Source organism: Desmodus rotundus, chromosome 3 (genome assembly GCF_022682495.2).
Source record: "Desmodus rotundus isolate HL8 chromosome 3, HLdesRot8A.1, whole genome shotgun sequence".
NCBI classification, from domain to species: domain Eukaryota; kingdom Metazoa; phylum Chordata; class Mammalia; order Chiroptera; family Phyllostomidae; genus Desmodus; species Desmodus rotundus.
The window spans coordinates 163,556,395-163,578,287 of record NC_071389.1 but is presented as its reverse complement, the minus strand read 5'-3'; the positions used below and the strand labels follow the sequence as shown (position 1 = coordinate 163,578,287).

The following is a 21,893-nucleotide window of genomic DNA, read 5'->3' as shown; positions in this document are numbered from 1 at the left end:
CCATGTGAATAACTAGTCTTGGCTCATAGTTTATAACTTCCTAAATCCTATCAAACAAGCAACAATTGACCTCATTGAGCCTCTAGCCCCCATACCTCTTGCTAAGTGACCCCAGGCCTAGCACTAGCAGTAGCCAGCCTAGATTCACAGCGTGGATTCACCTCGTAATCTCTAAGCCCAGCACAAGTAGCAACCATCTCAGATTACTTTATAGCCCAGGCAGGGTGGCCCGGGGAAAAACACAGGTGGGGACTGACCTTGTCCTGCACCACTTGGGATACCCCACAGCCTGTGCACCAAGTGGACAGCTGCAGACCATATCAGAGCACCACCACCCTGACTCTGCACAGCTGGTCCTCCGCAGAGGTAAGAGGTCATGGCCAGTCCTTGCAGCTGACAGGCCTTCATAGACCTTTCCCATTGACCTGCCAACAGCAGCCAAAACTCAACTACAAGAGGAGGCTGTACTCAGCCCACACGGGGCGTGCACCTTGAGACCCAGCTTGGGTGATAGGGGAGACTGTGCCACTGGACCCTATAGGACATCAACTATATTAGGCCACGCTACCAAGACAGGGAGTCATAGCATCTCTACCTAATACTCAGAAACAAACACAAGGAAGTGTCAAAATGAGGAGACAAAGAAACATGGCCCAAATGAAAGAACAGATAAAAACTCCAGAAAAAGAACTAAATAAAATGGATATAAGCAATCTATCAGATGAAGAGTTGAAAACACTGGTTATAAGGATGCTCAAGGAACTTAGTGGAGGACCTCAGCAGCCTAAAAAAGATCAGTCAGAAAGAAAGGATACACTAACTGAAATAAACAACAATTTACAGGGAGACAACAGTAGAGTGGATGAAGCCAATAATCAAATCAATGATTTAGAACATAAGGAAGCAAAAAACAACCAATCAGAACAACAAGAAGAAAAAAGAATCCAGAAAAATGAGCATAGTGTGAGCAGCCTCTGGGACAACTTCAGGTATTCCAACATTCACATCATAGGGTTGTCAGAAAGAAGAGAGAAAGAGCAAGCAACTGGAAATCTATTTGAAAAAGTAATGAAAGAAAAATTCCCTAATTTGGTGATGGAAACAGACATGCAAGTCCAGGAAACACAGAGAGTCCCAAACAAGATGGATGCAAAGAGTCCCACTCCCAGAGTCATCATAATTAAAATGCCAAAGTTAAAGAGAAAACCTTAAAAGCAGCAAGAGAAAAGAAGTTAGTTACCTACAGGGGAGTTCCCATAAGATTGTCAGCTGATACTTCAAAAGAAACTTTGCAGGCTAGAAGGGATTGGCAAGAGATATTCAAAGTCATGAAAAGCAGGAACCTATAGCCAAAATTCCTCTACCCAGCAATCCCTTAGAATCAAAGGACAGATAAAGAAAGAGCTTCCCAGACAAGAAAAAAACTAAAGGAGTTCATCATCACCAAACCTTATTATATGAAATGTTAAGATTAAAACCATGAACAATAAAATGGCAATAAATACATATCGATCAACAGTTGAACCTAAAAAACAAACTAAGCCAATAAGAAGAACAGACACAGAATCATGGATATAGAGAGTTTTGATAGTTGCCTGATGGCAGGGGTGTGTGGGGGAATGGGTGAAGAGGTGAGGTGATTAAGAAGTACAAATAGGTAGTTACAGAATAGCTATGGGGAAGTAAAGTACAGTATAGGAAATGGAGTAGCCAAAGAACTTAGACACATGACCCATGAATTATGGTGTGGGGATTGCCTGAGAGAGTGAGGGGTGCTTAGTATAGGAGGGCAGACGGTGAAAATCGGGACAACTGGAATAGCAAAATCAATAAAATATAATTTTAGAAATGCAACATCCCCACAAAATAAAACCAATAACCATATCCTCTGATAAGGATTAAAAAAAGAAAAGAAAAAAATAGTTATCTCTGGTAATAACTCTCCTCCCTGTGTAGTCCTCCTACCTGAATTCGTTTAGGGAGTTTAGGGGAGGTAAAAGGCTCTTTCTGAATGTACTAGACCTCAATTGTCTTCGGCTTGAAATAATCCACAGGCCTAAGGGCACATTCTGGAGGGGTTTATTCTGCTTTGTCTCAGCTTTGACAAGCTGGAGAAGACAGCAGACACAGATGACAGGGAGAGGTCTGAGATTTCCAGGCACAGCTTGAGGGCCCTTTGTTAATCTCATGGTATACACTCTGCATCCAGGCTGTGAGCCACTAAAATACACACAAGATACCAGTTTTCAGGGAAGCCAGAACAAGTTTACAAAATAGTCTTGCATACTTTGCTGCTCATAGGTTTAATTAGATACTATAATCTAAGAAGTCAAGTACCAATCATCAGCCTATAAATTCCCTACAAATAATATAAATAAACTAGTAAGGTGTGTCATGGAGTTTAAGTCTTTAAATAGCACATTACAAGTCACTAGTTAGTGCATTTCATCCTTGCATGGCCCAGGTGAGTCACAGATGTCCCGGGATCCCTGGAGAGGAGCATAGAGCTACATTTGGCTGGTCGCGAACCACAATCTTACACAGCAGTCTCTGTTGTTTGCTAATATTGTTTACCTCTCACCTGGACCTTATAACTTTTAAATGTCACTATGTAGATCTTCCCCTATATCTCAGTTTGTCACATCTGTCACATCAAAATTCCTTTCTTTAAGTGATTCCCAAATTTAGTTTCTACTTCTCAAGGCAAAAGGAAAAGCTGATACCAGAAAGACCTTGGTAAAGAGAGTTCTTTGGGAAACTTTAATGTAGATTGTAAGAAGTAGAAATTTGATCACCTTTAGTACTTACTTAAAAGATAAATTTTTTAATTTCTTAGACTTTTAATATCAGTGTTGATATTGGAATGACAGTTAAGACAGCTCAATATTTTAGAGTTTGTACCTTATATTGTAATAAACACATATTACCGTATTTTTTAGACTATAAGATGCACCCCCCTCCCCATTTGGGAGGAAAATGGGGGTGCGTCTTATAGTCTGAATGTAGCTTACCTGGCTCGCTACAGGATTTCTGCTTTAAAGGATGTTATTAAATATTTTACCACATTTTTTGCTTCAAAAATTTTTTTCCTGTTTTCCTCCTCTAAAACCTAGGTACATTTTATGGTCTGAAAAATATAGTAACCATTGTTCATTTTCATGTGGGAGTAAGTTGGCTCTGCAAGTGAAGTTTGAAAATAAACAAGATATGAAGGAACTCTGGAAGTATGTAAATGATGTTAAGAACAGTGGGCTGGGGTGAAAACCAGGCTGATGTGAGGAAAAACGGGAGTGAGATTTTTATTCACTGTATATATTTTTATTATTTCTGGGTCTGGCATCAGTATCTCCTCATCTTAAACTGTTTACAAGATGAGTTAGAATCATACATACATGTTGAATGGCATTTTCAAAGAATCTTCAAATAGTTACTGATAATAAAGAACATTCTAAAGGATCTCAAACACAATCCTACAAAAGCCTTTAACTGACTTTTAAGAAACTATTTATTAATGGGTAGATACTCTTTGCTTCCTCACACAACCAAAAGAAGGACAACAACAAATTCAAAAATAAAAAACAGCCAGAACTGCCAGAAAATCAAACTGTATGGGAGTCCGACAACCGAGGAGTTAAGGAAGAAACATCCATCCAGACTGCGTCACAACTCAGTGAGGTGGGTGGCCCAGCCCTGGTGAATAATTAAGGCTCCGCCCCTTACAATGTACCAGGTGCACCAAGATAAAGAAATATGGCCCAAATGAAAGAACAGAGCAAGGCTCCAGAACAAAAACTAAGCAACGAGGAGATAGCCAACCTATCAGATGCAGAGTTCAAAATGGTGGTAACCAGGATGTTCACAGAAATGGTTTGAGTGTGGCCACAAAATAGAGGAAGTGAAGGCTATGAAAAGTGAAATGAAGAAAAATATACAGGGAACCAACAGTGAAGAGAAAGAAACCGGGACTGAAATCAACGGTTTGGAACAGAAGGAAGAAATAAACATTCAACCAGAACAGAATGAAGAAACAAGAATTCAAAACAATAAGGAGAGGCTTAAAAACTTCTGGGGCAACTTTAAACATTCCAACATCCGAATCATAGGGATTCCAGAAGGAGAAGAGGAAGAGCGAGAAATTAACAACTTACTTCAACAAATAATGAATGAAAACTGCCCCAATCTGGCAAAGGGAATAGACTTCTAGGAAGTCCAGGAAGCTCAGAGAGTCCCAAAGAAATTGGACCCAAGGAGGAACACACCAAGACACATCATAATTAAATTACTGAAGGTTAAAGATAAGGGGGAATCTTAAAAGCAGCAAGAGGAAAGAAGAGAGTTACCTATAAAGGAATTCACATAAGGCTATCATCTGATTTCTCAGAAGAAACCTTGCAGGCAAGAAGGGGCTGGAAAGAAGTATTCAAAGTCACGAAAAGGAAGGACCTGCAACCTAGATGACTCTATCCAGCAAAACTTTCATTTAGAATGGTAGGGCAGATAAAGTGCTTCCCAGACAAGGTAAAGCTAAAGGAGTTCATCATCATCAAGCCTTTAATATATGAAATGTTAAAGGGACTTACTTATCTAAGAAAAAGAAGAGCAAAACTACTAACAATAAAATAACAAATTCACAACTATCAACAACTGAACCTACAAAACAAAAACACTAAGCAGACATCTAGAAAAGAAGCAGAAATGGAATCACAGAAATGGAGATCACATGGAGGGTTCTCAATGGGGCGGGGGGATGAGGGAAAAGGTACAGGGAATAAGAAGCATAAATGGTAGGTACAAAATAGACAGAGGGAGGTTAAGAATAGTATAGGAAATGGAGAAGCCAAAGAGCTTATATGTACCACCCATGGACATGAAGTAAGTGGGAGGGATGCTGGCGGGAGGAGGGGTGCAGGGCAGTGGGAAAAAGGGGGAGAAAAAACGGGGACAACTGTAATAGCATAATCAATAAAATGTACTTAAAAAACTACTTATTAATAAAGATGTATGATAGCTTTTAGAAATACTTTCTCATTTATTTCTGACACACTCTGGGGTTGAGCTGAAAAGCTGTTTTCCTGCTTTTATAGGTAAAAAACCAGAAAGTCCCCTGGCTGGTGTGGCCCAGTGGATTGAGTGCTGGCCTGCGAACCAAGGAGTCAGTGGTCTGATTCCCAGTCAGGGCACCTGCCTGGGTTGCCGGCCAGGTCCCCAGTGGAGGGTGCACGTGAGGCAACCACTCATTGATGTTTCTCTCCCTTTTTTTCTCCCTCCTTTCCCCTCTCTCTAAAGATAAAAATGAATAAAATCTTTAAAACATAAAACTTTAAAAGAAAACAAAGTCCCAGGAATTTTTTTGGTGTAAGGCAATACCCGAATCCAGGGCCCTGTCCAGAACTACATTTACTCTCCCTCACACCTCTGTGTAAAACAGCTGTCTCTCTGAAGCTGTTATCTTCGATACTGTTCCATATGTTGAAGACCTCATCTGAGTAACTATATTCACCGTTGTAAGCTTTATCCTGTATTACCAGTGTTTGGGCTAGTCTTTTTTTCTTGGATAATACAGGTGTTTTATAGCACAAAAAATAAACAGCTGCGTCAGACCTGCCAGATATCCTGTAAAAGCTTAATTAGCCTCTACTATATACACATACCTAAAATATAAACAAAAATAGTGTCTCTAATACCGCTCAGTGTCTTGGGGGGTTCTGTTGTATGTTTCAAAGCAAGTTATGCATTTTGTTGATTCCCTCTTTCTGCTCAGCCTCTTCATCCCGATGGTACTCATCTTACATTTGTGATCCTTCTCCTTTCTCATTGCTCTAAATTTTTTCTTTAATGTTTACTTCCATTAAAAAGTCATTTTAATGCAAACCATTACTTCCATTTTTGTTCACTTTTTGTCTTTTATGATATCTGTTCTCAATAAAAACCTCTATATAATGTGTTCCTACAGTAATGGGAACTAAAATTACTTACCATACTCAGTGATTTTTGAGACTGTTGATGCTATTTATCTCTTGGGTTAGATCATTCTTTAAAGCAAGGTTGCAATAAAGTCTGTGAGGCTGAGGTGAGAGGATATTTGCTAGAGATCAAATTATTTCTTGAATATTTGTGAACTGAGCCTTCCTGTATTACCTAACTGTCCCTTTTTCTATATAATAAATTACTATAGTAATTAAATAATCAGGGCAACATGCATATTCATAGTTATAAGGAGATATTGCCAGAAAACTGTCATACCATCATTCATTATGCTGTTTAGCATGTTTAAACTAACAAATGAGAAATTTAAAAAAGAAAAATCAAGCAAGTTAAAAAAAATCAAGTGAGAAACAACTAGACTATTTTGGTAAATGATCTTGATTTCCTGACTTCAAGATTGATTAAAGATAAAAATTCCAGTATTTTCTATCTGCAAAAGCACATTCGAAAGTAAATTAGTGTGTTCACATTACAATACCAGGGCACAGAGACACATTTTTTATCAATAAAAAGTAACATGCAGCCCGTTGAGTGAAATTAAATGGTCATGCTTGTGAAACATAATATTGCGATGGCTGGATCTCACATATGCTGGGTAGATGCCAGCACGATGCAGTTCTCTGCTGACATCCGGTGAAATATGTTTCTTGCTGCAGGAAAGCTGTCTGTAGACTTCATAAACAAAGATGTTTTGTCAGCAGTAACCAAACTGTAAAATCTTAGTCTCTAGGACTAGGATCTCCACATATTCTGTAGGTCCATGTATACCAAGTGTCCAGTACAGCAAGTGGAAAATAGATGAGTGGTTGCCTAGGGCTGGAGGGGCTGAGGACGTGGGGAGGGGGCAGCAGTTGAAAGATGCAGAATATTTTTTCAAGATGATAAAAGTGTTTTGAAATTAATTATGTAATAGTCACAACTCTGACATACATTAAAAGTGATTGAAATGTCCTCTTTAAATGGGTAAGTATGTGAATTATATCTTAATAAAGTTGACACCAAAAAAAACTTACAGGGAGTTTTCCTGCTAAACACCTGTTCCACCCAACTAATATGCAATGTAAATGTTTATTAAATTCTTCTTTTTACTTAGAGTAATATTCGATATCCTTTTATACACATAAAAGAAGGAAAACACTGCAAATCAGCATATAAGAAAATCAGGCATATATTGTTTATTTTGTGCCATTTATTTCAAATGTGTGCGTACAATAAGAGGGCAGATTCTGTGTGGCTGTCAAGATTTTGCTTATGACGAATGTTTGAAATGGGGCACTGAAATGTGAACTGCTTGTGAAATGGACGGGTCCTTGACTTCTAATGGAGGCGGCTCTCCCCTGGGAAAGAAGGCTGTACTGCTTCAAACTCACTCTAGGATAGTTAACCCTTTGTGGCGCCACTTTTTCAGAGCAAGATCTGCAAATACCTACTAGTAAGAGTTACGGAGCCTTATTTCATTATAGCTTTATTACTCTTGTGTGGCCACTTACTCGTTGCCAGTTGGGAGCTGATCATCTTGTCTCACCCTTTAAAAAAAAATATCTAGCCACTTCTCTGCTTTAATTTTATGCCCTTATTTAAGTCTGATGGTCCATTCAGCCCTGGGCAGTTGAGGGGGTTCTGGAGTTGGGCTGTAAGGAGCGTGGTGGTTTACCTCACTGTGTACGGGTACTGTCATTTTCTGTTGTCTCAGAGTAGTGTTTTCCAATGATTTGGTTTCTGGATTATTCAGAAGGCTCCTTTAAAAAGGCAGAGGTCTTGTGCTCACTTAAATTTTGCACACGCTGCACACCTGGTCTTGCTCTTACATATAGTCTCAGAGCCCACTAGCATATTAGGGGCTCTGAGAACAAAAAAAAAATATGTGACTTTATTTAACCTAATATTTCTAATAAATTATTAACCTAATATTTAGGTTAAATATTTATTTAACCTAACCTAATGTTTGAGTGACTCCTGGTACCCCTGCGCAGAACAGCCCTACTTCAGAACTCACTATGGAAAATGCTGTCCCAAGTCATAATTCTCTCCTCCCCTATTACTTTTTCCCAGCCATAGCAAATCTCTTTACATTTCTTTCTTTCTTTTTTTTTTTCTGAGCATGTTTGTTTTAAGCCACACTTCAAACTTGCCCTGTTTGTTTCTCTAGTGATTGCCCAGTTATGAAGTCTGGGTTGCATTAGGAAAAGCTGACTATAAGGTGCTCTGGATATCTTGGTTTCTTCATTGGTAGTTCTCCAAAAGCATTGTGAAGCCCACAGTACTGCTGGACAGAGCAGCAGGTCTCACCTTGTTGTGGTTTTATCCCTCTGTGTCCATCAGCTTGTTAACTACTGAAGGTCGAGCATTCTTGGCCCCAGTGCAGAGAATTCCTGGTCGGGGAGGGGCAAGGAGAATATCGTCCACTGCTCACTTCTACAAGCCAAGTGTTAATTTTTGGCCAAATGAAGGAAGATAAACATTACGGTCTCGAACTATCTGAATTCCCTCATAGTGGCGACTTTCTGGGAGAGAAGTGAGAAAGCTGATACCACATCCCCCACCCTTTCCTCGCTCCACCCTTCTCTGCTTGGACCAGAGCCGCTGTCTTCCTTCATGCACTCACAGATCCAGAAATGCCTGGTGTGACTATCCAAGTTAATATTACTTATACTTATTTATAAAGACATCGTTAATGCTCACATTCACTTTGTTGGAAAATTTCTCTTTGTGTTACTAGTCTATTCAGGCACTTTTATCCTTACTAAGACCACTGTTTTTACTCTTTTTATTTGTTTGTTTATTATCATCAATCAATGACCAAGTCCTGTTCATTCTGAGATGTTCCACAACATTCCTCATCATTTTCTTTTACTTTGGGCTGTTGGAGCGGCTACTTAGCTTGTTCTCTGTGGCTCTCTCTTCTTTCTTACAGCACCCGCCTCCCAGCCCTCAACAGAGTCACTTGCCAAAAGATAGGTCTGGTCACATGGCTGCTTTGCTCAACAGACTTTCCTGCTTTCCCAAATTCCTTTGTTTAACATAGAATTTCCTGCAAAATCTGTCTCAAGTTACTTTGTTCCAACCACACGAGACTGGGTATTTCCTAAACCACAGCCAAGCTAAGGACTTTAAAGGTTCCAAGCCCTGACCACATTTTGGTTCCTCCCGCTGTCCCATAGTTTAACAACACTCATCTGTAATTTGACATGGTAGTGTATGAAACCACACCAAATTTAGGCATAAACAGAAAATCATTTGCAATACTCTAGATTTTTTTTGACTTTCTCTCTTTTCCTTCTGTCAGCGCTCCAGCTTCGCTGGTGCCCTAAGAAAATACCCAGTCTGACTATTGGGTATTTTAGCACTGCCCTCAACACAGATAGGACTCAGCAGTGCCCAAAGCTGACCTCTGGCTGGACAGTCTGTCCTCCTCTCCATCCATTTAGTTACCTCTACTTGCCCTTCAAGGTTCTGCTCGAATGTAACTGCCTTTATAAAGCTTTCCCTGCCTCTCCCAGGCTATCGATAAAGGTTTGGTGTGAACCTTTGTAACAGTACTTGTTCTGTTCCAATAAATTGTCTGTGTGTTACGATAAATTCTGTGTGTCTGGCTTCCCTGCTCCTTTCCCCATTATTGTCATTCAATCCTTACAATGACTATACAATATTAAGTGTTAGGGTCCCCATTTTTTACAGATGAGTAAGCTGGAATGTCTGCCACCTACCTCACACAGGCTTTTACAGTATTAAGATCTAATGTGGCAATGAATATAATCAATTTCTGAAAGACTAAGAACCATGTAGCTGTGAGGCATTATTATTTTCATACACTACTCTGTGTGTGGTAACAAGTGTTCATGTTTATGTTTTCTTTTTGACAATAGATGGACTTTATTATTCCTACCTAAAGAAATCCTTTTACTGTTAATTAAAATAAAATTTTAGGCATGCTGCCATACTCGGGTAATGCAAATAATGAGGATAGTCTCTCCCACACATTTCAGGGTGGTCCCCTCTCCACTGAGCAGGAGCTGGGGCTCAGGTCTCTGGAGGTGAAAGGCAGAGGCTAAAGCCATCCCTGGTTGTGCTGTTTTCTCCCCTTTCTCTCACGCTTTATTTTTTGCACTCTCACTATTCTTTTTCTTTTTTTAAACTTATTTTAGTTTTTTTAAGTTTTTTATTGTTGTTCAATTACAGGTGTCCCCACTTTTACCCCATTGCTCTGCCCACCCACCCTTCCCCTCTCAGTGCCCCCTTCCCCATTGTCCTTGTCCATGGGTTCTTTACATACACGTTCCTTGACTTGCCCCTTCCCTACTTTCCCCTGTTACCCCCCTCTCCCCTCCCCTCTGGTCTCTGTCAGTTTGTTCTTTAGTCCCCTGTCTCTGGTTCTGTTTTGCTCACTTGTTTGTTTTGTTGATTAGGTTCCACTTACAAGTAAGATCATATGGTGTTTGTCTTTCACCACCTGGATTATTTCACTTAGCAAAATGCTCTCCAGTTCCATCCACGTTGTCCTGGAGGGTAGGAGCTCCTTCTTTATTTCTGTTTCATAGCATTCCATTGTGTAAATGTACTGCAGTTTTTTTTTGTCCATTCATTTACTAATGGGCATTTAGGCTGTTTCTAACACTTGCTATTGTAAATTGTGCTGCTATGAATATTGGGGTACACAGGTTCTTTTGGATTGGTGTTTCAGTGTTCTTAGGGTATAATCCCAGAAGTGGAATTGCTGGGTCAAAAAGCAGTTCCATTTTTAGTTTTCTGAGGAAATTCCATAGTGTTTTCCACAGTGGCTGCACCAGTCTGCATTCCCACCAACAGTGCACTAGGGTTCCCTTTTCTCTGCATCCTCTCTAACACTTGTTGTTTGTTGCTTTGTTTATGATGGCCATTCTCACTGGTGTGAAGTCACTCTCCCTATTCTCAATGGAAATTTTTAGTAGAGTTCAGCACCATCTTATCCTAGGAAGAAAAAAATTGTGTTATATAAATGTCTGATGAGTGGTACAAAAAAACATCAGGAGCAATCTTTTAAGATTATTATGGAAGCAAAGAACATTGTCCATAGAATTTAATCTTTGGCAGTTCAAAACAAGGATTTCTAGCAAAATAAATAAATCCAGGTTTCTTTCTCTGGGTTTTATGTCTGTTTTATTGCCAGCCAGTCTTTCAACTTAATCAGTTTCACAGCCAGGCTTTTCCTTAATTAGCATTAGGAGTTTTCATTAGCTATTTTATTATTTATTAGTGATTCTCATTTGCTTTGCTGTGGCCTTAAAATTATATTGACATTTACTGCCTTACTATGTAAAAATTTATAGCTAATTTTTAGTGTATATGAGCTAGATTTCTGGTCATTACATTTTTTACAAAGTATACACAGAATCTCTTGTATCTTAATACTTTTATTTTTATTTTTTATAGACTTTATTTATTTTTAGAGAGAGGGGGAAGGAGGGGGAAAGAGAGGGAGAATAACATCAATGTGTGGTTCCTCTGGTGCATGCCCTTCACTGGGGACCCGGCCACAACCCAGGCATATGCCCTGACTGGGAATCGAACTGGTGACCCTTTGGTTTGCAGGCAGCACTCAATCCACTGAGCCATACCAGCCAGGGCCATTTTCTTTATAATTTTATATAAATTACTGGCATCCAATTTATCAGGCTTCCTTATGTCTTTATACATATAAATAAGGAAAAAATATATATAGTTTTTATATAGTTCATATATATATATATATCACTGTTATGGTAGATCTTTGAAGAAGTAGAAATATATTAAGGCTTCATGCTTCTGCAAAATGAAAGAACTTAATGGATTTTTGTAATTTGGCTTCATTACCAAAATGTACCATTTTTAAATTTTACACATTTTGAGCATATAGTGCCCAAAGTATTGTCAAGGGAGCAGGGAATAAAGTAATGTTTCTGCCTCCAGGTCACTGTACTATGTAGAGAAGAGGAGTTATACATCTAGTTTTTCACAGATTTAGGCACGTTTTATTTCTAACTGTGTTACTCTCCCTCTGTTCCCCACTCCGAAACTTCACAAGACAAAAGCCACCATCCATGCAATAATATTCTTGTTCAAGTTTTGTGTTCAACCATTTGCATGACTGTTTTGCTGTGCATTCCGTGGTTATGTGAGCCTAAAATATGCCAGAAATTCGAACACATCAATGAATATTACAGAAAGGTTTGCTATACTCGGATGAAAAAGGAAATTTAATGAGTGTTAAAAGTATAAAAGGTAAGTACCTAACCCATTTCAAGCAATGATCAGTACTGTTCCTTCAGCAATTATTTTTTGGGTACTTACTCATTGCTAGATGCTGATCTGTAAAATAAGTCCCAGGGTGATGGTGAGTAAAAGGGGGGAGCTGTTTAGGGAAGGTCTCTGAGAAGATGACATTCGAACTGATTTTAAATGACAAGTAGAAGCAAAAGAGTTTTCTAATCTGAGTTTATGGATAGAATTCAAGATGGGAACCTCGGATGGGAAAAATAATGACATCTCTGTTTTCACTCAAGTTCGACGGAAATTTAGCACTTTCTTCCATTTGAATATAGGCAACACACCTTAGCAGTATTAGCAGCATCTGTTACTTTGTGATCAGTGTTTTCATACCACAGCTCAGTTCTTGCAGGTGCTTCGAAATATCGTCATTGCTTTGAACTTATGGTACAGCTGTGTGCCACTGACAACATTTTGGTAAATGATGGGCCACATATGTGACAGTGGTTCTTTAAGATTATAATAGAGCTGAAAAACTCCCATCACCTAGAGATACCAGAGCAGTCCTAACGTAGTAGCACACACGTTACTCACGTGTTTCTGGTGATGCTGGTGTAAACAAACACACTGCAAATCACATAAAAGTGTAGCACATGCAGTTATGTTCAGTACATACTTGATAGTTATAATAAACAACTGTTACTGTTTATGTATTTACTATAAGGGAATCTTAATCATCATTTTAGAGCGTACTCTTCCTACTTATTAAAAATTTGCTGTAAGGCAGTGTTGGCAGCAACCTCATATATCTCGTATTTACTATCTCTCTTCATTGCATCATTTTCTCTTGTGCTTGATTTAATCTTGAGTTGTTTTGGTGCAGTAACGTGCTACACAGGCTTATAGCCTGGGAGCACTGGGCTGTACCACACAGCCCAGGTGTGTAGTGGGCTGGACCATCTAGGTTTGTGTGAGTGCACTTGGTGATGTTCATACAATGAAGAAATTGCCTAAAGACTCATTTCTCAGAATGTATCACCATTGTTAAGTGACACATGACTATTTTTAACTACTCAGACTTTATCTACACGTCATAGTATCTAGAATAAGAAAGTTTTGTATTGATGGTTTTTTATATCGTTTCAGAACAATGAAATGGTGGAGCTGCAGAGAATACGGATGAAGGACGAGATACGAGAATATAAATTCCGAGAGGCCCGCCTCCTTCAGGACTATACTGAGCTGGAAGAAGAAAATATAACGCTGCAGAAACTTGTGTCCACGTTAAAGCAGAACCAGGTATGGTTTAAGAAGTTATTTGGTTACAGTCCAGATGGACCTTGGCTTCTGACCATCAAGGTTAGATCTTCTCTTTATTTCTCAGGAAGGAACCTGTCAAAATTTGCCTTAATCTTCCTACAGTATTTATGTGCTGAAATTTCCCAACCCTTCTATATTAGCTAACACTTAGAAGGCAAACCTAATAGTAGCGTAATTTATAATAAAGCTTCACTGGATAAGAAAAATTTTAGTTTATGCATTAGCTGTATGTTAATTGATTTCAGGAGCAAGTCTTACATGTTGTAATCAACTTGACCTGACCACATATTAAAAGCCTGGATCAGTAAGTGTGTTTTGTACTATAAGCTTAAGGACTCCCTGCAATCACTCCCCCACCCCGTCTCTCTCCTGCGCCCCCCCCCATTGCTTTTGCATCATGTAGGGAAAGGGATTATGAAATATAAATCACTAACAACACAATTATAAGAAAAAGAAAATGCTTAATTTCTTTTTTCGGCTGTAACCTGACTGAAAAGATTGCAAGTGTATATTTTAATAATTTTTTTGGTAGTGAGACTTAGTTTAATTGCTTAATATTCCAGATGGATTTGCATTTGATTTGTTACTGTTTCTAGTTATAGCATTCTTGAATGTGTAATTTTAGAAGAATCTATTTATGAATACAGTTTTATCAAGTAGTTAAGCAAAGGTGAATTTTATGTTCAAGATCTTTTCAAGACTCTTTCTCAACCACAACCTCTACTCTGGCTAGATGCTGTTACAATCTCTCAGGTCAGGCTGACACACCATGTGCCAGGTACTGTGCTTCGCTAGTAAGATACCAAATCCGTAGGGTAGGATTCTTGCTGACCGTGAACTCAAAGACCAACCCAGATGTATGCTTCTACTTTCTTTTCCAGTTGGTAGCTCTATCCCAAACTATTATTGGTTTTGATAGATAGGAGGGTTCAGAGAGGAAAGGAAATAGCCAGGCGTTGATACAGTTGAAATTTGATTTCTGATCATTGCCGTCTCCCCCATCTTTGGCATGTGGGAGGAACAAGATCTCTTCTGAGGAGCGCAGGGGTGGTTCAGAGCCTGAAAAAGGGTTACCAGGATATCGCCGTGTGCTTTTACTGCATTCCCTCCCGTTAGGCACTGAATCACCACGTGCGCAAAGGGCTCTCAGTACCACGCACATCCCAGCTCTTGATTTGACGGGAGTCACTGAGCTCACAGTGGAGAAAATTAGACTGAAAAGAATTTTTTAAAAAATTTGCTTCTCAGAAACTTCTTAACATAAGAAGGGTATTTTTGTGGGTTTTTTGTTTTTTGGGGTTTTTTTTTTGGTCTCTGATGAAGTATGTAGAGGGCTCGAAGCAAATTTACTTGAAGTGCAGATATTTAAAGTGGCCATTACTTGTGATTCCTAAAAACCCTCACTGCACTCCACACCGGGCAGGAGTGCAACCAGACGGCCTGGCCTCGCTGCAGCATCTCCAGTCACTGCATGCGGCAGACTGATTTACTCAGGAGGGTCGTTTAGGCCAGTATTAGGTATTCTTGAAAGACTGCCAAGGTATCCTGTGAGTGTTAATTAGCCCAGCGGCGTTTCGGGGGGAATTTGTACTGTCGGTCTGGCAGATTACTGTTTATGGTTTACCCCGGCCCTTCCACTGGTAGGTGAAACATGGGAATCCAATGCTTACCTCAGAAGTTTGGGGGAAACAAATAGGAAAATGTATACATCTCTTTAATTTTAGTTCCTAGATGCAATATGGTAATTTCCCAGTGAAGTGTCTAATTAATTAATTTAAAATCATTTTCCATACAAAGGACCGCTCGCATTTATTTGCTGACAAATGGGTGTACCCAGTCTCTCCCAGTTAAGGAAATGCTGGTTTGGGTTTCTGTTTTTCTCCTACTTTATTTACAGGAGTTAGCATCTATCATAAACTCTCTTTCTAATTAATGAAATATTAAGTGTAATAACTTATGTCACAGATTTTTTTTCAAACAGATGATGATACCTGGCTTTCAGTCTCAAAACTGGTCTGTGCACTGAAGCTCCCTATACAAAATGTGCTCTCCAGCCTGGTTGGATGTTGCTCTCCACAGCACAGCTATTAGCATTGGGAAATACTTGGTTCAAAGAGCTAGAAGATTCTTTCCTTCTGAAGTTCCCTTTTCCTTATTGGTTATTTTCTAAATAGTTGTTTAAATAGCCCTTCTTACTTCCTTTGTACTCTGTGTATATCGGTTTGTCTATTTTCCATCCCTCCATTACGATACAACACCTGGAAGAGAGCCTGGCACACAGAAGGTATTAAATCAATACTTGTTGAAAGAATAAAAACATTGTTTTTAAAAAAATTTCTCATATTCTCTCTTCATCTTAGAGAAGAAACTAAAATTTCAGATAATTGTAATTAACCAAGCCAAAATTTTTAAAGATTTTATTGATTTTTTAGAGAGAGGGGAAGGGAGGGTGAAAGAGGGGGAGAAACATTGAGGAGTTGCCCCTGATGCTCCCTCAGCTGGGGACCTGGCCCACTATGCAGGCATGTGCCATGACCAGCAGTCAAACCGGCAAACTTTCAGTTCGCAGGCCGACACTCAACCCACTGAGCCACACCAGCCAGGGCCCAGACCAATTTTTATATGTGGTCCTAAATATGAAATACATGGGAACATCAAAGAGTTGACTGAAAACTTCAGCCACATCCCTCTGTGTGCAGAGTTGGTTCTGTGTCCCAAATGAAATCAGGTCCAACCTTATGAATACATTTTGTGCCTTCGTGCTTTTTAAAACAAAAAGAAGGGTAGGAAGAGGCAGCAGTCATGAAGAGAGGTCAGCTGTCAGTTCCCCAACAGAAAAAGGCACTGACGAAGCAAAGCTGTTAGTCAGACCTCTCACATAAGGAACCACCTCCACCAAACCTTAGTAATGTCTCAGAATGGGAGGCTGAGACAAGGGTGTCCATAGGATTTTAGGGTCTGGTCTGGGTTTTTGCCTGGGGGCAAACTGGTTGGGATAAACTGAGTTTACGACACAGCTTTGAGCTGGGAAGTACAACAGAGTGAGGGTCTTGACATGAGTCTTGAAGAAGCTGTTTTAGTTGGGTCTCGTCTTCTAGGAGTGAGTTTTCTCTGCTAGCAGCTGTGTTTTTTGTGCCTAGTCCCAGTATTGGTCAGTGTTGATACTGGGGACTAGGGCTGGGAAGATTTGCCTGGTTGCAGTATTACTTAACATAGAACAGGAAATTATGTTAATTTTAATTTTAGAGTTGTGATGGTAGGAGGAGGGGAGAAATAATAAATTCCATTTCCCTAATATCTCACATAGTGAACTCAAATATTTGTTATCTAAGCATTGGAAATGCTTGTTAAAATAAAAACTTCTATTATGAAAAATGTTTCCTCCAGGGATATAGTTCTATATATCTGGTAATAATATCACAAGAGACCTAGGGAACATATTCAATTCAGTTTGATTTCCTTTAACCAGTGTTTCCAGGATACTTTGCTATGAAGCCGTGTACTTTGTCATGTGGTCACTGACTCCCAGAGCTCATAGCCCCAGTAGGGGAGGCAGGTAATAAACTCATAGCCATCCTGGTAATTGCATATTACAGCTGTTTGTTAGGTTTGCAAAACAGGGTCATACTAAGATCAGTCAAGCTCCTGACTCTGGAAAGACTATGGAACCTTTTCCCAACCCTCATGTAGTCAAGAATCCAAAAGCTACTGAACTGTGAAGTTGCTGCAAAGATTCCCAACAAAGTGCTCATTTTTTTTTCTCATGGTGACTACTTTGATGCTGTTTTAGAAATATCAAATGCCAATTTTTAAGTGTCTTTTCACTGTTTCTCAGTCCATCCGGTGTGCTGGGGCTCCGATCACCCTTACCAGGATGGCACCATTAAGGAGGCATCTGTTGGCCTGAAAGGGTCAGCAAAGACTTCACAGCTAGGATTAGATTCTTGACTTGGATCTTGAAGGATGAATTCATTTTCCAGGTGTCAGCCTTTGCCTAAGCTGAGAAAGACAGAACATCTGGGCGAATATTAGGAACTTGAACCAGAGAGTAGAGAGGGTGAAGCTGCCTAAATTAGAAAGAGATGGGGTCTTATAGGGAGTCTATCATCAATTGGCTAAGAATCACAGAATTAAAAAAGTACAAAGCACACTAAATTAATGTCAAGTCTAGCCCAGGGGTCAACAGACTTTTTTTAAAAGTCCAGATAGTAAAAGTGTTAGGTTTTGCAGGCCATATTCTGAAAAGCAGCCATAGATATTATGTAAACAAAACAGTGTGATTGTGTTTCAGTAAAACTTTATTTACAAAAACACACAGAGGGCTGGATTTGGTCCAGAAGTCACAGTAATGTCTGAAAACCCCTGGTCTAGGCCAGCAGTTTACCAGGGTTTACAAAATAAAATGTCTACGGTGCAAACTAAATTAATGTCTGCAAATGTAAACTGTTGCACAATCTGGGGGCATTCAGAGGGTTGGTTGAAATACTGGCAAAGGTTTGCAAGCAGGTGCCCTGAGTCGTCCAGGGAAAGAAAAAGGGAAGGTCAGGATGAAGCAGGCCTGGAAGAACCATGATACAAGATTCCGTTATCCCAAGCAATTTCCACGATTTGACTCTTGAATGATTTTTATTATGGACCTGTGAAATTCCTGTTGACCCCACACAGCAGTAAGTGTTGGTTGTCCATCAGTATCTACTGCCTCCTTCTCCCAGTGTTGTATCCAGTTTTTAACTGGGCACAAACCTACCCAGAGTAAGGACTATGTTCTTCACCTCCCTTGCCACCAAATGTCATGTGGCTAGTACTGGCCAATGAGATATGAGAAGTGGTATGGGCAACATTTGAGACATGTCCTTAAAGGGAGAAGGTGTGCCCCTTCTCTTGTTCCACTGATTGGAACATGGTCAAGATGGCAAGCCACCTGAGACCATGTGGACCAAAATAGGAGACAGTGCAATAAGACAGAAGGAACATGGTTCCTGGATGACCTCATGGAGCAGAGATTTCTACTAATCCTTGACTGACCACCTCCATATTATTACATGATAGAGAAACAAACTTCTGTTTCAACTAAGTTGCTGTTATTTAGGTTTCTGTTACATCAGCCAAACCTACATCCTAACTAAAACCATATAAAAAACTGTTATCCTAACTCTTACAAGACAAACCATTGCATTGAGATTAAGTGAAGAAGGATGGTGGGGCTGGGGGAGAACTAGAAATACATGAAAATGATAATAGTCTATGATTTCTTTTAGTTTACAAACTTAAAAAAATACATATTTAATATAAACACTAAATTTAAAACTAAACACAGTTAATATTAGTATCTCATATCATGACTTTATTATATTATTTTTTATACTTTATTTATATATTCGCAATAGCTTATTCAGCAGAGCAGGATTCTGTTGAAACCCTATGAAGAAACACTAAAGCACTAGGAAGAACACCTAGGTGCATGAAAAGTATTTCCTCTTTTTAAGGAGACTACAATATAGTTGTGGAGATAAAAAATATTTACTGAAAAGTGGCCCGTGATGTGTACTGTGGAAAAGGCCCGAAGGAAGGCATATTGGTTTAGAGTAGAAACCTCTCTTTTGCCCATGGGCTTTCATAACCAAGAGGGTGTTTGTGCTGGCTCTTATTTGATATCATTCAAAAGCATATTACACTGATAACAATAGAACATACACAGGGTCCTGCAGAAGTGACGCCATTGCGTGTGGTGGGTGGGGTATGGGAATGTCCCACACGAGATGGACAGCAATTTGAACACTTCACCTAAAACGTCATGTGATGTGCTTGAGTATGATATTGTCTTGTTAGAGAATGACATGCTTATGATTTTGCAATAAAGGATTTTTATGTGATAACAGAGGGGTGCTATTTGTGCTGGGCCCTGCATACTTGTTATTGCATAATTGGTATTGTTATTCCACATTCTGTCCTTAAGCACGTAAATTTTTTCTTCCTTGTTTTATTTTTAAACATATTTTTGCTTCTTTGTCCTACTGTTAAACATATTTACTAAGATCATTTTCTTACTGTGATCTTTTAATTTATCTCAGGGTATAAAATTACCTCATTAATAATTAAATAAAATAAATTATTAATAATGATAAAATGTGAATAGTCTGATAAAAAATTACTAAAGAAAAAACATCCATTTTATTAGGTCAACAGTGCCCCCTTTTGACCATTGCACCCCAAAAAAGAAATCAAACACATTTTCATCTCTGCTAAGAATTGAATTTCTATTTATATAGAATTTCTAAAAAAACCACCCTGTGTTACTGTAAGGGTGTATATACTATGTGCTTTTTATTTTGTAGACTAATGGTTGGATTTTTTTAATGATTAGGTCCTAAAGGCAGTTTTGTAAGGCCCAAATTTTAGTTTTCTGAATCTTCTCTATCCTATCTGATTCAGGTTGAATACGAAGGCTTAAAGCACGAGATTAAGCGATTTGAGGAGGAGACAGTGCTGCTGAACAGCCAGCTGGAAGATGCCATCCGGCTGAAGGAGATCGCTGAGCACCAACTGGAAGAAGCCCTAGAGACCTTGAAAAACGAAAGGGAACAGAAGAACAACCTACGGAAGGAGCTCTCCCAGTACATCAGCCTCAATGATAACCATATCAGCATCTCGGTGGATGGACTCAAGTTTGCCGAGGATGGAAGCGAACCAAACAATGATGACAAAATGAATGGGCATATCCATGCGCCCCTTGTGAAACTGAATGGAGACTATCGGACTCCCACTTTAAGGAAAGGAGAATCTCTACATCCGGTTTCTGACTTATTCAGTGAGCTGAACATTTCAGAAATACAGAAATTGAAGCAGCAGCTTATGCAGGTAAGAACTTCGTTTAGGGCTGTTAGGGCTAATTCCTTACAGGTTGCATAGCATGTTGTGGGATTTCTTCTTACATTTTAGCTCCAGATTATTTTTAAAAATATTGCTTCTTTAGCAACTTTGAAAGTGCAGTATTTTAGAAAGACACACCAGAAGAGGTGTTGAGAAATCTCATTTTCATTGCTTTAAGAAATTTATCTTTTAGAGCCACAAATTAGATGGCAATTGGAAGGCAGAGAGAGAGAGCAGGCATCTTGATGCATGTCTAACAGAAGAATTAAAAAACTTTATATACAAGGAAAATGACAGAAATGAACTTTTCCATCACAAGCAACTGTATATATAGCTTTAAGAATAGAGGTTACACTTCACAGCAATACTTTAAGCTTTAAAAGATACAAAGGACTTTCGATATGCTAAGTAGCCAGGATGCCATGTGTTTAAAAATACAGATTTATACACAACAGGTATACATATGAAACCAAAGAGTTCTGATTCCAACATACTGTAAGCTGGGCTTTAAATTTTAGCAACTTCAAGTCAAATGTCTTGTGTAGAATCCCATGTTTAAGCTTCTCTCATTGTAAAATGGCTGCGTAGCTTTGAGTCTTCCCTCTCTGTGGTACCTTAACCCAGTGCTAATGGCAATCTTGTCTGAGGAACATCACCACCCTCACCATCACCTGGGGGCTTCCTAGAACTACAGATTGTTGGGCTCCCCACAAATCTACTCAGCCACGAAACCGGTTCGGCGAGATTGTTGGGTGATTGAATTTGAGGCTTAATCTCCAGTCTGTTATCCCTCCACGGTTCTTTGCATAGAGGAGATAATGACAGGCTGCTAAGACTCTGGTAAATCATTTATTTTTATAGCAAACACCACTTACAATTTTCTACCGCTGCAGAAAGGATGAATAAAAAATGAAATTAGCAGAAATAAATAGGAGGCTAGAGAAAAAGTAAAGTTAGTTCATTACGCAGGTGGCAAACACAAGGCCCGCAGGCCGAATCCAGCCCTCCACCCTGTTTTATCTGGCCCGGCACCTTGTTTCTACCCTGTGGCAGCCCCGAGCTCCTTGCCTCTCGTTAAGGAGTAGTTACATTCATACCGTCCTAACATTACATTCCGCCCTTTGAAAGCAACCACGAGGCTGATGTGGCCCCCAGTGAAAATGAGTCTGACACCCCTGGATTATAAGGCTTATTTTTAATATTACATCAAGAGTCAACATATCCTGCACTTGACTTGCTCAGTGCTTGGGGCTGCTAAAAGAGAATTTGTGTTCACAATGACGAATTTGAGTCAAGATAAGAAGGCATGGCTGCCAGAAGAAAATGAATTTCATATGGACTTTCACCTGACTGCAAAGTCCAGTTCTGGGTAGGTAATGCTTTCCTATGTCTTTTTGCTCAGTTTACACTAATATAAGTAGGTTGATACTGTAGAGGAGGGGGAAATTTCCCTGCTTTTCCCTCAGTTTTTCTGACTGGTCTGAGAATTAAATTGA

At 39.4% G+C, this 21,893-nt stretch overlaps 1 protein-coding gene across 5 annotated transcripts in view; it reads left to right on the top strand.

Moving 5' to 3' along the window:
* BICD1 (BICD cargo adaptor 1) overlaps window positions 1–21,893 on the top strand; it is a 172,496-nt gene that overhangs the window by 101,788 nt on the left and 48,815 nt on the right. For all 5 annotated transcript variants that reach the window (XM_045184062.2, XM_024575900.3, XM_024575898.4 and 2 more), the window contains exons 3-4: window positions 13,354–13,506; window positions 19,960–20,385. In XM_045184062.2, the coding sequence (XP_045039997.2) occupies window positions 13,354–13,506; window positions 19,960–20,385 (579 nt within the window). The remainder of the gene's footprint in view (window positions 1–13,353; window positions 13,507–19,959; window positions 20,386–21,893) is intronic.